The sequence below is a fragment of the Macadamia integrifolia genome, chromosome 2, assembly GCF_013358625.1.
Source record: "Macadamia integrifolia cultivar HAES 741 chromosome 2, SCU_Mint_v3, whole genome shotgun sequence".
Lineage (NCBI taxonomy): Eukaryota > Viridiplantae > Streptophyta > Magnoliopsida > Proteales > Proteaceae > Macadamia > Macadamia integrifolia.
In genome coordinates, this window is record NC_056558.1 from 11,215,715 (window position 1) to 11,232,938 (window position 17,224).

Below are 17,224 nucleotides of genomic sequence, written 5' to 3' on the forward strand. Positions count from 1 at the left end.
TCGGATATCAAAATTTACGTTCTGATGAAGAGGTGGTAACTAAATAGGGAAGATGCAGTTATTTACAAATGCTTAGAGGAATAATGGGCCTTGTGGTGAGGGCATGATGGAAAATGAAGCACCCCTCTATTGCTTCCAACCAAAAGTTTGGTCATGTGCCTGATCCAAAAACTGGGTTTTCATAATTTTTGGGACTAACTTTTAAACCTTAGATGAAATTTTCTGTTGTATTGTGTTCGTATGTGCTTATATTATTTTTAGTCTTACTTGTCTGTGGTTGCATATGATCAAAGCACTGACCTAGGGTATAACATATACAAGTAAAGTAAATAGTGCAGACTGGTATATTCTATGTTCTAACTAAATTATCTTGAATTCTCTTTGGAGGTACCAGTCTCTGGCTGATTAAGAATCTGATTATAATGAGATTTATCTGTGCCAATCATCTGGATCTGGATTATTAATATGGGTTTTCTCATGAGCTCTTTATCATGTACTCTTGGATCAATGTCAACTAGGTTAACATTGGCATTCCCCAAAAGGCCACAGACTGGTTGTGCAAATGCTTGGAAGTGGATAAGAAAAAAAAAGATAAGCTTCTTCAATCATACAGCATGCATTATTTATTAGATCCAAGGCCACTAAAATAGCTTGTTATCTTGCATGGGACCTCCAAATACTTGGTTCACTCTCATTTCAATGTTTAAAATGAATGCTCAGTAATAATCATATTTTTACTTTCTAACTGTTTCTGCTATTATTTGTTTTCATGATTGCATGATGCAATCTATTGAAGAGCTATAAGTTGTTTACATCATTTTGCAGATCGGAGGTTGAAAAGATCCGGTATGATCAGAAGCACATGGAGAACAAGGGATTAGCTGTTTTTCTTATCAGTTTCATTTTTGGGTTGCTCTCGATGGTGAAGCTATTTATAGATGTGTTGGTGAGTTTGTGTAGAATACAGAAATCTGGTCAATTTTGTGGGACGAGCTCTTCATGGCTTGTCTTACTGCTGAGCTGTAGCATCATAGTCCTCATTCTTTCTTTTTAACCATAATATATATAAATTAATTTTTTGTCTCCAGTTGCTTCAATCTGTCTGTGATTCTGTGGAGGAATCTTGCTTTTGTTGTTGCCACTCGTCTAACAGAAATCCTCTGCTTATCATAATCCAAACTATGAGTCCAAAATTTCAGATCTCCCAACTCCTAGGCTGAAATCAGGCTCTGTAATGAAATTCAGGCATTGGCCGTAATATCTGTAATGATGTTAATTGGTTTAACTGATCATGAAAGCCACAAAGGAAACCCATAAGTGCCAATGACCTCTTGGGTGAATAGGCATCATCACTGCCGTTGGATGGAATAGACTTTAGTCTGAATTGCTAGGGCTTCATGCCAATTTTGCACCAAAAAATGTTAACCCATACAGGCCTATACCCACACACCCCCAAATTATAACGTACTTAATTTTACAATATAAAGAAAGATAATGCTAGCTTGATATCCTTGACACAAGTCACAAATTTTTTTTTTTTTGCTGGCTATAGATATCCAAGCTTTCAGTCTGACTAGTCACGCGGGCTCATTGTGATCCCGCAACCGCATAGATCGGGTTATACGATTCATACTAGGGTTGAATGAGAATCATTCAACTTTCATCGAAAGCGGTGAAGAGCACTAAACACCTAGTGTGAGTGGCATGAAGGAGGTAAAACAGGAGATGAACTCATACCACATGCTTTTTGAGGCAAAGGCCCCTTGCCAACACCACTACCCAGTGTGAGTGGCCCCATGGAGCTTTGAGATGCTATTTTAATTTATTCTAATGTGCGTTTTTTATTTATTTGGTAAATATATATATTTTTTAAGGTAATTTATAGTGCCACTCTTGAATAATGTCAGTATTATAGGAACATCTCTTTTTCACCAAATTAGAATCGAATCCCTACCGTTTGTTACTGTTAAATAAAAAGTTAAAATGATACCCTATTCATTAAACCTCGTGGTTTGAACAAGTCATCGTCACCCCTACCTATTTTCTCTCGATCTCTCTCCAGCCCCCACCTGCAATTCGGCCAACCATGGTCGCAAGGATGACATAAAATTTGGCGATGAGCTCTTCCATACAATCGGCGGTGTTTGCCATTATCATCCCTATGCCGCCGGCGCGGCGCTTTTGATGATATACCCTTTCTTCACTTTCCGGCCACAATCGCAGACAACGATCTTCCCAACTACTTTGGAGGAATTGAGTCCCTCGAGGTGACAATAGCAATACCCGCCACCGGAGGAGAAAAAAGAAACCAAAACCAAACGACTCTGATCCACGCCAATTAGGTTTTCAATATAAAAAAAAGAAACCCATTTTAGTTTCAGCTGGGAAACAAGGGATTTGTCCCTGCAAAACAACAATCAAAAAAAGAAACCCATGGGAGTTCCAGCTTGAATCTGGAACTCTCATTTCAGTATAATCCAATTCAAACAGAGATGCAAAAGTCAACAATCTATTATTTTCTACCTAATCTTCTTGATTCCAAAAGTGTCAATTAATCTGGTGGATCTACAATCTACATAGCCACCTAAGCACAAATCTGGCTTCCAGGAACCCTACAAATCAGACTGATCATCATTTGGGTTTGAAACCTTATCGATTGTTATAATCTTTCTTTGCTTTCTAAGAGGGAGGAAGCACTTTTACAGGCCTAATATTGGATCAAATCTGGCTCCAACAAGTCAATATTCGGAAGTTTCAGCTATCTCGTTGGACCCTGAGACGAAACCTGGTTTGTGGGAAATTTTAGAAATTCCTGAAAAAATAACTGATTTAGTTCCTTGCTTTGAAGTATATTTGTTTCTCTTTACCAAAAAAAAAAAGAAGTATATTTGTTTCTGGTATTACTGCATAACTGCCAGGTTGACCTGCTCTGATAGATTGATTCTTAATTTATCTGAATCAAGTAAATTTTGTTTAACTGGGTTCGCCCTACTTTTTTGGAGTTCGTTGAGAGGCCTCACGTAAGATGTGAAGTATTCATCTATCTTCAGGTTATTGTTGCAGAATAGAAGAAGAAGAACAATCACTTTGCATGTCGGTGCCCGCGTGGAAGACATAAACCTTCTGACCTGCTTGTAGAGCATAGACAATCAATTGTCTCGGAAAAGCTGGGGCTCTCAGGAATAACGCCAATGATAATACATTGGTGTAATCAGAAGATTCAGAACTGGGCTAGAGACCGGAAGCATTGGAGAGGCCGAGAAAGTGAGGGGTGTGGGTGGTGTGCAGGTGGCGGATCTTGTCGGGATGATGGAGAGTATGCCTTCGAACGTGGGTTACCTGAGAGTATGTGAGCTGAATGGAGAAGCTGGTGGCGACATGGCTGTAGGTGTAGATGATTTGGGATGAAACTTATCACATGGGCATTTTAGGTACTTCACATTTAGTAAGGGTATTTTGGTATTTAAAATAAAATATAATAGCTGATATCAGTATATAAAATATATTCTTCAACAGTGATTGACGATAGAAGGTTTGAGTCCAATTTGGTGAAATAGAGGGGGTGTTACATTCTTCAGGGGGTGGCACACACACCCATCGCGGTGCTCCCTATGCCTTTTCATATGGGAGTAGTGAAATGACCACCCCACCCCCTCCCCTTGGATGCCCTAGCAGGGTTGCACACACACCCATTGGCCCTTGCACTGACATAGGGGCCACATAGCCTGACAGCTAAGCCGAAGAGCAAATCCAAGGTTACAGGCACTTACAGCTACTATCCTGCGGAAACTCCATACCACTTCGTTCAACTTTTTGTAATTTACATCATTCTATTTCTATATCTAATTTTGAGGAGGGTTTCTCACAATGTTATGTAAGAAAAAATTCACACACTACACCAATGAGGATCGGGAGAATGGTATCATTCATATGAGATCCATGTGGTCAAAACAAGAAAGTGTCAGTGTTGCTCACTGTTTATTATGTGAAGGGTATATTAGAATCCGCCTTTTCCCTTTTTTCCCCCTAAATAAAATAAAGAGTTCAGGAACCTTTGCTAGATATGAGACAAAGGGTAAGGGCATTAATGAGGCTGTTTGCCTTGATCTGCCTTGCGTAGGGCCGTTGGGCCTGAGTCTGAGACTACTGGTCAAAGCTTGATCGAGGGAAACAACAAAAGAGGGAAAAAGGCCAATCTGGCTCTGGCTTATTAATAATGAAAGCTTCTATCCACCAAGCTTTATAGGCTTTGTTATTTTCCTGGACCGGCAGTAAAGGAAGCCCTTGGGGACTATTCTTCCCTTCAAGATTGGGGTTTGGAACTTATCTCAAGTACAAATTGGCAGTCATCAAGGGCATCAGGGGTTTTTTCCTTCTTTTTTGTTTTTTTTTCCGAGAGAGGGCCTAGTAGGGCATGTAATTGCAGTAATAAATTAACCAAAGTCCCAGCCAATTATTGTAATCCCCTCCCAGTGGCCCATTATACCCATAGGCCATACCCATGACCCAAGACCTTAGGCCCAGTCCACTGATTTAGATGATTCGCCCAAAATCTGAGAAGCTGCCACGGTGAAGGACGAGGACCTCACATTTCCGTCCTCAGCCACTCAACCCTGAAGAGTGACGATGGCAAATGAGCAAGCATGCTCCAATCGATGAAGCTGGAAGCTTTCGATACTCTTCTAGCTACTCAAGGCCCTTAAGTGTTGCACCCGAAGTGGTCATCATCGGAGGTACCTGTAATCCCATCTTCCTGTTCTTCAAATGAAATTAGAGAACCCTGATTTGTTTTATTCGTTTTTTTTTTCGTGTAATCTTTGAATTTCTCCATTGTAGGTTTTCTTGCATAGGTATTTTCTCTTTTTTTCTCAAATGTTATCACATCTTCCTGCTTCTATTGAACTGCTACCCTCAGAGTGGAATCTACGCATCACCTGTGCTTGCCATTTTGCTGGAATGAAATCCTCCTAATTTTGGTCCAAGAGTTTACTGTTCATAGAACACCTGAAAAATTCATGTGAAGTAGCAGAGATATCTGAAGACTCTTTAACCTCTATATCGAATCAGTACCATAGAAAATGAGAAGTTTCTCCTCTATCCACTGCGCTAAGCCCTCATTTTTACCAAGAAGGTTTCCATCTTTCACAAGGTATATGCACCTTCTTATGTTTTTTAGAGGTCATTTTTAATTACCATTCCATCTTTTTTATTTGGTATCACGATTTGATTTATGAATTAGTTTTGCCATGTATCAATGCCTTCTGAAGGTAATAATATAGAACTAGTGGGCGAGCCTGTGGCACAACGGTTAAGTTGCACTATTGCAACATGTTAGTCACAAGTTTAAAACTTGGAAACAGCCTCTTCTGCGAAGCAGGGGGTGAGGCTGCTTACACTTGCCCCTCCTAGACCTTGCAGTAGCGGGAGCTTCATGCATTGTGTTGCTCTTTTGTGGGAATAAATTTTAGGCATTTTTTAGGTGGAGCAATTAATAAACACGCATAATTATATAAAAACTAGGCCAGTTGCCTCTACAGCCCTTGAGATAAGCTTATCTATAGAACCTACCTTTTTAAGCCACGTGGCATGTCTAACGGGTCCAAAATTTTGTGGGCGGATAGATTAGACGGTCCTGTTACGATCCCATGTCTATCATATGGTTGGCTAATCTCAAATCGGTTTTGAAAGAGATCTGATGCGGGTTCATATGGTTTTGGGTTCCCTCACCTTGTAAGTTGATTTTTTGGGTTAAGTTCTTCCAAGTTTGTATAAATGGTCCAAACCTCACACGGAAGGGGCAACTTGGTGCTAGAGCTAAAGTTGTTGGGAAATGGCTAGCTCCCACAAGGTAGAGACCCTGGAGCAGAGTGCACCACTTAGAATGGGCTACTTGATTCGGAGAGGATCGCTGTGAACATAGTTGTCACGGCGCCAAGGTGAACCAAGGCGGTGGAGGGTTGTCTAAGCGCTTAGGCGAGAAGGCGCACGCCTTGAGGCGAACAAGGTGACCAATTGTTATTTTTTATTTTTCATTTTTTCTAACATTATTTAGTAAGCTATATATACCTTGTATCATAAAAAATCAAGATTAAGCAACATCAAGTCATTAAAAATCAACAGTTAGTCATATTAAATCATAAAAAATTAACATTAAGCCATATTAAGTTATAAAAAATCAAAATTTAGAGAAATGCTCTGGTTCTATAACAAGTTTGACTGGTCAAATGATATTATTTTTACATGAGACTTTTTGTATCAGTTATAATGTAAAACCAACTTTCCAACAAGTTTAAGATTACTTAAATCTAAGTTGTAATGACAAAGTTATGCTCCGGTCAAACTTATTTTTAAGTGCGCGAATGCTGTTAAAATCGCCTAAATGAAAATAATTTTATGGATATCAAAACAAAAAATTATTTTGCCGGACTTTTGGTTTTTAGCAATGTTTTAACATGATAGAATTTATAAAATTTTCATAATTGAGAAAAACTCCAGCATTTAAAAGTTGAAAATCGCCCCTATAACCAAAATCCAGTTTTTCTTCTTGGACTGGGACTTTTTATCCTTTTGGAATTTGATTTTTAAACTATTTTTATTGGATTCAAATAGGGGGTATTTGCTTATTTATGAATAATATCTTAAGTAAATGAAATAACAAATATAAAAAGCATTTACTTAAATGATATTTGGCATAAATAAGTGCCAAAACACAAGGCGGTATGCAGTGCAATAAGGCGACTGCCGCCTAGGCCCCAGGAAAACCGCCTGGACGCCTAGGCGACGCCTTGACAACTATGGCTGTGAACGTTGGTTCGGATGCGTGGTGGTATGTTACAAACCCATATCAGTCATATAAGGGGCTAATCCCACATTGGTTTCGAAAGAGATTTGATGTAGGTTGATATTGTTTTAGGTTCCTTCACCTTGTAAGCTGGTTTATGGGGTTGAGTTTTTCCAAGTCCTTGTTCACATGTCAAGTTTCAGCCTAAACAAGATTAGCGAAGTGGCAGAACTAGATAACCATCAAGACATGCTTGTCTACACTAGACCATATAAATGACATTAAGTCTACACTCCCCACAAGTAATAGAAAACTTTTCAACATTCTAGTGGTAAAAATATCTATCTGTTTCTAATAAAATCTTTTTATTTATGACCATTCCCATACCCCACAGTGGTGGGAGCCTCGTGCACTAGGTATTCTTATTTTATAAATGCAAACATGACTAATCATGTAGGGTTTTTATTGTATTCGATTGATTGGTTAATTGAGCTTCCATAAAGAGTTTTTCAGATTTTTTTCTTCTTCTTCTGCTTTTTTTTTTTTTTAGTTATAAAATCATTACTTCGATTTTATAATCATGAATTCTCAAAATTTTTTTTTTCAACCTTATAAATTTAGGTTGGGTCGCAAGACAAATTTCATTTAATGGATCCCATGTAGTGGGAGTTATTTGTTGTTAAGTTGAGCATGAGAGATGGGAGTATGACGAGTTATTTGTTTGTTTAAAAAAATGGGGTATAAAAGAGCCGGGAAAAAAAAAAGGGGATCTCACTGGCCGATACAAATCTTTGGAGAACTTATCCCTAAAAGCCGGCTCATAAGGTAAGGGAGCCCAAGGCCGTATCAACCTCCATTAAGTCCCTTACAAAACCTTTGTGAGATCAGCCCCCATTTAACTGATATGGGAATATGGGATCGTAACAACAGCCACATTTCTGAACTGACATCCTTGGCATCTCACTCCAGACCAAGTAGCCCTTTCTAGGCCACTCTACTCTATCTCAGGGTCTCTACTTGACAGCAGGTAGCCCTTTCCTATTGGCTCCATTCTAGCACTAGGTTTGTCTTTCCGTGGTGCAAGGGTAGGGACCAAGGATCAACTGCTCTGATACTACAGATACGAACCTTAAGAGAACTTGCCCCTAAAAGCTGGCTCATAAGATGATGAAGTTCAAGGCTTTATCAACACCTATCAAGGCCCTTATGGAACCAATGTGAGATCAGCCGCCATATGACTGATGTGGGATCGTAACATTGGCCCTCATATGACTGATATGTGATCACAACTTTAGCCCACAAAAATTTACATGCTATAAAGGTTTTTGTCTTGTTAGGTATTGATGACCTTGCGATCCTTTTATTCTGACTTGTCTGCACTGGAATTAGTTAATATAGGAAATCATCTGATTAGATGTCCAATGTGGGTGCTAAGGATCTAACAATCCTGTCGGATGGGATGACCTCCACTTAAAGTAATTATAATGGTGTGTGGTGAAGAACTTTTCACATAGAAAGCCCATATAATCACAATGGCTGGGTCAATGTTAAATCCTGAATCAGATGAGGGTGACCTTGGATCAGATATGAAAGCCTTGAATCGGCTCTAATTGAGTCTCCTTCGCCGCGAAGACATTATATCACCTGGATCATTGCTCGTAGTTGGTCTTGGAAGTTATTCCAATACCCGATGGACCTGCATTTTGTTTGGGAGACATCTTTCTTGAGCTTAATGGTGTTACCAAGACAGGGGATGACAAGCTAATGATCCCTTGTCCTACTGGTTAGGCCTGATTATCTATGGTGGTAGAAATGGTGGATTGAATTTACTTTTGACAGGCAAGAAATCACCGAAGTTGACTTATTTTAATGGAAATAAGCTTTGGGTTAGGTTACAAATAAATTGGGCCTTTGGTCCCATGGTTCTTATTGTAATAGACCTCTATAATGGGTGGGAGCGAGGAGTACAAAGTTTACTTTATTAGGTAATTAAGTTAGTTAGAAAACTTTAGGTAATTAAGTTAGTTAGAAAACTAGTGTCTAAGTATCATTCCTAGAGTTAATAGGAGTAGTTGCTGGGTTTTTACTTATCAGATTGTACTATGAAAATTAGAGCCTGATTAGATTGGGAGTTTGAATTTCAACAGATCACTCTAGCGGATCACTCTCTTGTCAATTTCGAAAACTTAGGAGTTTTTCTTTGTTATACCGCTGTGCTTATGGGTCCATCTAGCTGATCTCTCTGTTGAGTTCTATACTTGTAGTTAAGAGGCCAGATTTACCATCTCAAGGGTGGCCGGCGGGGGGGGGGGGGTTAATTTTTCTTGTGCTTTACTGAAAGCTAGGTTTGTAGAAGTACAAGTGCCGCTTTTCGTCTTCGGCTAACTCTTTCTTTTCTGCATGAGGAATGTTTGTTACCGTTTCACCTAGTAGCTCGAACTATTAGGGAAGGGCAATGTCAATGTATATATTAACACTCCCCTGCACATGCAGATCAAGAGCCCATGGTCTTTGCACGTGGAGCTCATGCGGCACCAAGGGAGAAGAAGTGTCGGCCCTTACCGATTTTTGTATTTCTAGGAGTCGAACACTCGACCTCCCTGCTCTAATACCATGTTCGCTAGCACAAGTCCTTTGTCTCCCCAACCCCACTAGGGAGGAAAAACAGAACAATAAAGGGTGTCAAAACTCAAAAGGTTCATTTTTTGGTGAGAGGAGACCCTAGTCCTTATTTTAGGTCTATGAATTCATTTCGTACATCTTACATTCAATGCTTCTTCAGATTTGAACTAATGAGGTACAAATGTCAAAAAAGCTATTGATGTAGGGAGTTCCTAGGTGACTAGGTTTCCTACAAGATTAACTAACTAGGTAGGGTTAACTCAAGGGACTTTGGTAGATAGGACAAAAAGAAACTTAGCAAACAAGATTAAGCATGCAAAATAGAATGAGACTAATAAACAAAGTAGCAAAAAACAATAATAATCTAGGCGGAAAAACACATGAACTCTTACTTAAGCTTTAAGTGGGGACATGGAGAAGGGAACAAACGTCATACGAATGTTAGGTTCAGCACAAATCAATCCAGACACCAAATAAGATATGTAAACAATCAATGTCCTCTAGCAGCCAACTAAAATAGAAAATCAGCAAGGGTTTTGGGGATATAACAGTGACGAAACGTCTTAAAACAATGGGTAAAAATAGGCATAAACAAAAGGGCAAAGGCTGGTTTCAATGTTAATGGGCTGCAACATATAACAGGGATAAATGGAGGTGGGAGGGGTTTAATTTAATTATTTACCTGGTTGTTGTCCTGGTCTGAGGAGAAAAGAAGAAGTCGAAGTCCTCCAAAATAAAGAGTTGCAGTCCAACCTACTTGATGAAGAACAACAGTCCCGATTGTTGGAGAAGTTCCAGCAGCAACCCAGTTGGGGTTTTCTCGATGGAGATAATCTCTAATGATGGTGAACAATTTCTGCAATAGGGCAGCAGCAACAGGAAAGTCAGAAAACAGAAAAGAGAGGGATGAAGGATGAGAAAGGGAGAAGGAGAATGAGAGAGAGAGCCGTGAGAGACAGAGGGAGACCGAGAGTGAGAGATGAGAAGAGGGAGAGGGCAGCGAGAGAGAATTCGTAGGGGGGATTGGGGGGCTGTTTTTCCTTCAATAATCTTCATTCATTCATCTTTTTGAACCGTGGCCAATGGCCTTACATAAATAAGAGACTAATTACTAAAAAGAAAAGAATATTCTAGGAATGCTATTTCATAAATAAAGAAACTTTCTAAAAAGAAATCAATAGGATATTTACTTAGTTTCCTAATTGACTTAAAGACTCAAATAAACAAAATCCTAGGAAATAAAACTACTAACATATCAGATTTGGTGGGGGCCACACAATCTTGGCAAAGAAAGGAAGGAGAGGACTCGATCCAGCGCTGGGAAGGCTGGATCGAGCATTCCTTTCCTTTTTTTCTTCTTTCTTCTTCTTCCTCCTAATCCTCCAACCACAAAGAAGGTTGGATCTTCTTCTTCCTTCGACTGTACGTCTTGATGTCCCCATCAACTCTCCCCGGCTTGGAAGAATTCACCTCCGGTGAATTAAAGCTCATGTAATACTCAAGTAGGTCTGAGTTGAGTTGTTGGACTTCTTGCATTGTGATCCAGGTGTTGTCAATTTCCGGACGTCCACGCCACTTGACCAAGAACCTCTAGTGTGTGTGGACACAGTCCTCTCATGAAGGATTTCCTCAACTTCTTCAGTTCTTCTCGTGACCTTAGGCACAGGTGGTAATGAGGTGGGGGGAAGTGGTTGGCTTGGTTCAGAAGTCTCATCAATGTTGAAGGGGAAGTCTTCAAGTCATCAGAATAGAAAGGGCTAAAGGTAGAGGTACCATGGTATGGAACTAGGTCTTCAACATTAAAAATAATACTGATCTCCATGCTAGCTGACAAATCAAGAACATACGCATTGGTACCTATCCTCTTGAGTACCTTGAACGGACCTGTGCTACGAGCATGTAGCTTGCTCGCTTTTTCCCTAACAAAACGTTGCGGCTTGATTCTTACCATCACTATATCGCTCTCTTGAAACTCTTGTAGCCTTCTGTGCACATCTGCCTTCGATTTGTATTGCTCATTGCTCAGCGCTATATGTCTTCTTATACCTGCATGCAAATCATGTATATGGTGAGCAAAAGATTCGACTGACTGAGAGGTCCTGGAACTAGACATGACTGGGATAAGGTCTATGGGTGCCCGGGGCTGGTATCCTGAAGAGATCTCAAAGGGGGACAGACCAGTGGTACGGTTCTTAGAACTATTATATGCAAACTCAGTCTGGCTAAGGACTCGATCCCAATTGGTAAGGTGTTCTCTTATGAGGCAACGCAATAAATTCCCTAAGCTCCTATTGACAACCTCGGTCTAGCCATCGGTCTGAGGGTGGAAAGCGAAGGAGAAACGGAGCTTCGTGCCGATCATCCGCCATAGGGTCCTCCAAAAATGACTAGTGAACTTAACATCCCTATCGGACACTATGGTGAGGGGTAACCCATGGTATTTGACAACCTCATTAAAGAAAAGTTTGGCTACTATGGATGCATCGGAGGTCTTAGAGCATGGGATGAAATGGGCAATCTTCGAGAAGCGGTCCACAACCACATAAATAGAATCATGGCCTCTCAAAGTTCTTGGTAGACCAAGCACGAAGTCCATGCTAAGGTCCTGCCAAGGGGAATGGGGAACGGGTAGGGGAGTGTACAAACCCGTGTTTTGCTTTTGTTGTTTGGCGGTCTGGCATGTCCTACACTGACTCACAACTCTAGCAACATCCCTCTTCAGTCCTGGCCAAAAGAATCGGTCCTCAACGAGGGTGATGGTCTTATCGCGACCGAAGTGGCCAGCGACTCCCCCAGCTTGCAATTCCCAGATCAAGAAATCTCGGAGTGAAGTCCTGGGAATGCACAACTTGCTTCCTTTAAAAAGAAAACCCTCCCTAAGTAGGTAGTCCGAGCGGTTAACTGGGTTGCCTTCATTTAAGGAAGTGAACGACTCACTAAAATCAGGACAGGTGGGGTATTGGTCCTTGAGTCGCTCGAACCCTACAATCTCTACACTCATTGCCTGGAGTAGCACACTAGCCTGACTCCTAGCATTGGTGCGAATGAGGAACATGTTCACCCGGCTTAGTGCATCTGCAGCAGTATTCTCGACACCAGGTCTGTGCTTGAGTACAAAAGTGTACTCTTGGAGAAACTCAACCCACTTGGCATGCCTCTGGTTAAGTTTCTTTTGGGCACTTAGGTATCTCAGAGCTTGGTGGTCAGAGAATAGCACCAATTCTTGCGGTAAAAGGTAATGTCGCCAATAGCGCAATGATTGGACAACCGCATAGAATTCCTTGTCGTATGTGGAATATCGTTGCCTAGCTTTATTAAGCTTCTCACTAAAATAGGCAATAGGGTGGCCCTCTTGTCCTAGGACGCCACCTATCCCAATACCAGATGCATCACAATTCACTTCGAAGACCTTAGAGAAATCTGGGAGGCGCAGGACTGGAGATTCAGTCATAAGCTTTTTAATCTTATTAAAGGCCTTCGTAGCACTCTTAGTCCATTGAAACTCCTTTTTCATGCAATCGGTGATAGGAGACATAATGGAACTAAACCGGTAGATGAATCTTCTGTAGAAAGTGGCTAAGCCATGAAAGCTTCGTACCTCATGAATGTTAGTTGGCTTAGGCCACTCTATAATCACTCTCACTTTCTCAGGGTCAGCAGATACTCCCTGAGCTGACACAACAAATCCCAGGAAGATGACTTGATCACTCATGAATGTGTACTTCTTGAGGTTGACATAGAGTTTCTCTTGTAAGAGCACCTGAAAAACCTTCTGTAAGTGATCCAAGTGGGAAGACAAGGTCTTACTATAGATGAGGATGTCATCAAAGTAAACCACAAGGAATTTGCCAATGAATGGTTGAAGCACTTGATTCATTATCCTCATGAAGGTGCTAGGTGCATTTGACAAGTCAAAAGGCGTGACGAACCACTCAAAGAGGCCATCCTTCATCTTGAAGGCTGTCTTCCACTCATCTCCAGGCCTAACCCTAATCTGGTGGTACCCGCTCTTGAGATCAATATTCGAAAAGATCGAAGAGTTGGCCATCATATCCAACATGTCATCAAGCCTAGGGATAGGGAACCTATACTTGATGATGATCTTATTGATGGCCCTACTATCAACACACATACGCCAGGTACCATCTTTTTTTGGCGTGAGCAAGGCAGGTACAACACACGGGCTAAGGCTTTCCCTAATGAATCCCTTCTGCAACAGTTCATCCACTTTCCGTTTAAGTTCGGCATGTTCTTTGGGATTCATTCGGTAATGGGGTAAGTTCGGGAGAGAGGATCCTGGAACTAAGTCAATAGCATGCTGGATGTCACGCATAGGCGGTAACTCATCAGGTAGTTCCTCAGGGAATAACCTCTCGAACTTCCTCAATAAGGGTTGCACTTCTTTAGGAGCCTCAGTGAATAAGCGTGACCTATCGGTATTACTCTGTACGGCAACTAGAGCATAAATCACCTCTGACTCGTGACACTCTCCTTCAAATTGTTGTTGATTTAAAATGTTGAGTGTTTTGGTGGGGGTGTGTTTGGATGTACTTCCCTTGTGTTCTGGAACCCTAACTTCCCTAGGGGCACTAGGGGTCAGTCTGATCTTCGTCCCTTTGAACTCAAAGACATAGGTGTTAGACTTCCCGTAATTAGTGACATCCCGGTCATATAACCAGGGTCTACCTAGAATGATGTGGGCAACATCCATCTCTAGGACATCACACCACACTCGATCCTCATATCCTGCAAAGTCTAAGGGAACTAAACACCTCAGATTAACGGGAATGGTGGACTAATCAACCCAGGCAACCTTGTAAGGCTTGGGGTGGGGTTCAGGTTTGAGGCCCATTTGAGCAACAGCGCTCTTGGAGACCACATTCATGCAACTCCCGCTGTCTATGGTGATGCGACAGTTCTTGCCCTGATGACATGTGTAAGTGATGAAAATATTAGTTCGTCGCCAATCATCGCTACTCTTAGGTTGTGAGACCATGCAACGCACAATGCTTAGCTTGAGGTCACTGGCCTCCTCGGTGTCCTCATCAGATATGGTCTCATCTGGTCTATGGTCCTCATACTCATGATCCTGAAAACCCTCTTGGTCACTTTCTTCAGGGGTTTGCTCTCTTACATAAAGATTCCTATTGGGACACTCTCTGGAGAAGTGACCAAACCCACGACACTTGAAGCACTGTTGTTGCCCACTACTCTTGGGTGCTTCTCCCAAAATTCCTTTACCCTTGTTGTCAAATTGACGTTGTGGTGCAGCAGGGGTTTTTGGGAATCCAGTTGAGCCTTGGGGTGGTTTTCTAAATTGGGACTCCCCAGCTTGGAAGCTCTTCCTCTGAGAATAAGTTCTCATGGAGGATTCCACCTCAAGGGCTATCCTGAAGGCCTGTGAAACGTCTCGCACTAGGTGGGGTGCTATACGAGACTGAATTTCGGAGTTGAGCCTGATAAGGAATCTGGATAGCGTCTGCTCAACATCCTCCCGAATACGGCTTCTAATTTTCAATTCATTGAACTTGCTCATATATTCAGTCAAAGTCAACTTCCCTTGCTTCAGAGTATTCATTTCATTCAACAACTGGAGCCCTTCAGCTGTTGAATGAAATATCGCAGAAATTCCCTTCACTTATAGGAAAAAATTCCTTCTTGAGCCTCTCTTGCATTTCTACCCAGGTGGTGATTGGCTCAAGTCCTAGGTGGTCCTCCTGGTACTCTAGGTCTGTCCAGAAGTCCTGGGCAGCTCCAATAAGCTTGAACTTAGCAAATCGGTATCGGACTTCCTCTGGCATATCGTAGAAATCAAAGTACCTATCCATCTGCTTGATCCAATCCAGAAGGATCCTAGCATCAATCTGACCGTCGTAGGTAGGGGCATCTACCTTAATCATCTGTCTGACATCAAAGGCCCTATCATGATGCTCATAACCCTCATCATCTCCATATTGGGTTTGCCGTCTTGGCGGTGGGCCTCTACCCCTACCCTGATCCCTACCACGCCTTAGGTCTTGGAAGTTATCCCCTATCTGGTCATAACCATCAGTCTAGTTATTTTCGTCTACTTCCTCAGGGTTAGGGCCCCTGCCCTCAGGTTCAGTGCCAGTTGTGTTATGGCCTTGCCGTCTATCAGGGTTTTGGGCACTTGTCTCGAGGGCAGCCAACTTATCGGTAAGGGCTTGGAGATGGGCAGCTTGGATGGCTTTCATGAATTCAGCCAGTTGCTCAGATTGGGTGGAGGTGCTAGGAGGGTCAGACATATCCTGGTATACTCTACCACTACGAGTGGACATAAGGAGATGGGCAGCCAATGGTACGGTTGCCACCAAAGACTCAAGGTCTACTCAGAGTCTCCAATTGAGACAGGTAGTTAGCCCTCTCAATCTTGAGGTCAGAAATCTCCCTCTCAAGTATATGCTTTTGGAGGGAATAGCGTCTAATGCTATTTGGCCCCGCCAACTTAAGAAAGAAAAGGGTGTCCTCTAATCTATGGTATCGCTTTCTTAGCTTAGACTCGACCACGGACAGATGGTGACGGAGACTAGACCTCAAAAGGTAAGACATGTAAACAAGGGACAACAGTACCTAATTACCCTAAACCTAGACAAAACCATGCTCTGATACCAAGATGATGTAGGGAGTTCCTAGGTGATTAGGTTTCCTACAAGATTAACTAACTAGGTAGGGTTAACTCAAGGGACTTGGGTAGATAGGACAAAAAGAAACTCAGCAAACAAGATTAAGCATGCAAAATAGAATGAGACTAATAAACAAAGTAGCAAAAAACAATAATAATCTAGGCGGAAAAACACAAACTCTTACTTAAGCTTCAAGTGGGGACATGGGGAAGGAAACAAACGTCATACGAATGCTAGGTTCAGCACAAATCAATCCAGACACCAAATAAGATATGCAAACAATCAATGTCCTCTAGTAGCCAACTAAAATAGAAAATCAGCAAGGGTTTTGGGGATATAACAGTGACAAAACATCTTAAAACAATGGGTACAAATAGGCATAAACAAAAGGGCAAAGGCTGGTTTCAATGTTAATGGACTGCAACATATAACAGGGATAAATGGAGGTGGGAGGGGTTTAGTTTAATTATTTACCTTGTTGCTGTCCTGGTCTGAGGAGAAAAGAAGAAGTCGAAGTCCTCCAAAATAAAGAGTTGCAGTCCAACCTACTTGATGAAGAAAAGCAGTCCCGATTGTTGGAGAAGTTCCAGCAGCAACCCAGTTGGGGTTTTCTCGATGGAGATAATCTCTAATGATGGTGAACAATTTCTGCAATAGGGCAGCAGCAACAGGAAAGACAGAAAACAGAAAAGAGAGGGATGAAGGATGAGAAAGGGAGAAGGAGAATGAGAGAGAGAGCCGTGAGAGAGAGGAGGCGAGAAACAGAGGGAGACCGAGAGTGAGAGATGAGAAGAGGGAGAGGGCAGCGAGAGAGAATTCGTAGGGGGGGATTGGGGGGCTGTTTTTCCTTCAATAATCTTCATTCATTCATAATTTGGAACCGTGGCCAATGGCCTTACATAAATAAGAGACTAATTACTAAAAGAAAAGAATATTCTAGGAATGCTATTTCATAAACAAAGAAACTTTCTAAAAAGAAATCAATAGGATATTTACTTAGTTTCCTAATGGACTTAAAAGACTCAAATAAACAAAATCCTAGGAAATAAAACTACTAACATATCATATTTGGTGGGGGCCACACAATCTTGGCAAAGAAAGGAAGGAGAGGACTCGATCCAGTGCTGGGAAGGCTGGATCGAGCCTTCCTTTTCTTTTTTTTCTTCTTTCTTCTTCT

At 41.6% G+C, this 17,224-nt stretch overlaps 2 protein-coding genes across 8 annotated transcripts in view; both read left to right on the forward strand.

Annotated features, from left to right (window-relative positions):
• Positions 1–1,085, forward strand: part of LOC122072290 (SUN domain-containing protein 4-like) — a 7,058-nt gene extending 5,973 nt beyond the window's left edge. For all 6 annotated transcript variants that reach the window (XM_042636875.1, XM_042636873.1, XM_042636877.1 and 3 more), the window contains one exon: positions 826–1,085. In XM_042636875.1, coding sequence (XP_042492809.1) covers positions 826–1,054 — 229 coding nt within the window. In that variant the 3' untranslated portion in view covers positions 1,055–1,085. The remainder of the gene's footprint in view (positions 1–825) is intronic.
• A 3,297-nt stretch (positions 1,086–4,382) lies between these two features.
• LOC122072291 (transcription termination factor MTERF5, chloroplastic) overlaps positions 4,383–17,224 on the forward strand; it is a 19,247-nt gene continuing 6,405 nt past the window's right edge. The window contains exons 1-2 of one of the 2 annotated variants that reach the window (XM_042636879.1): positions 4,383–4,733; positions 4,837–5,149. In XM_042636879.1, coding sequence (XP_042492813.1) covers positions 5,079–5,149 — 71 coding nt within the window. In that variant the 5' untranslated portion in view covers positions 4,383–4,733; positions 4,837–5,078. The remainder of the gene's footprint in view (positions 4,734–4,836; positions 5,150–17,224) is intronic. The other variant, XM_042636880.1, reaches the window with a different exon arrangement.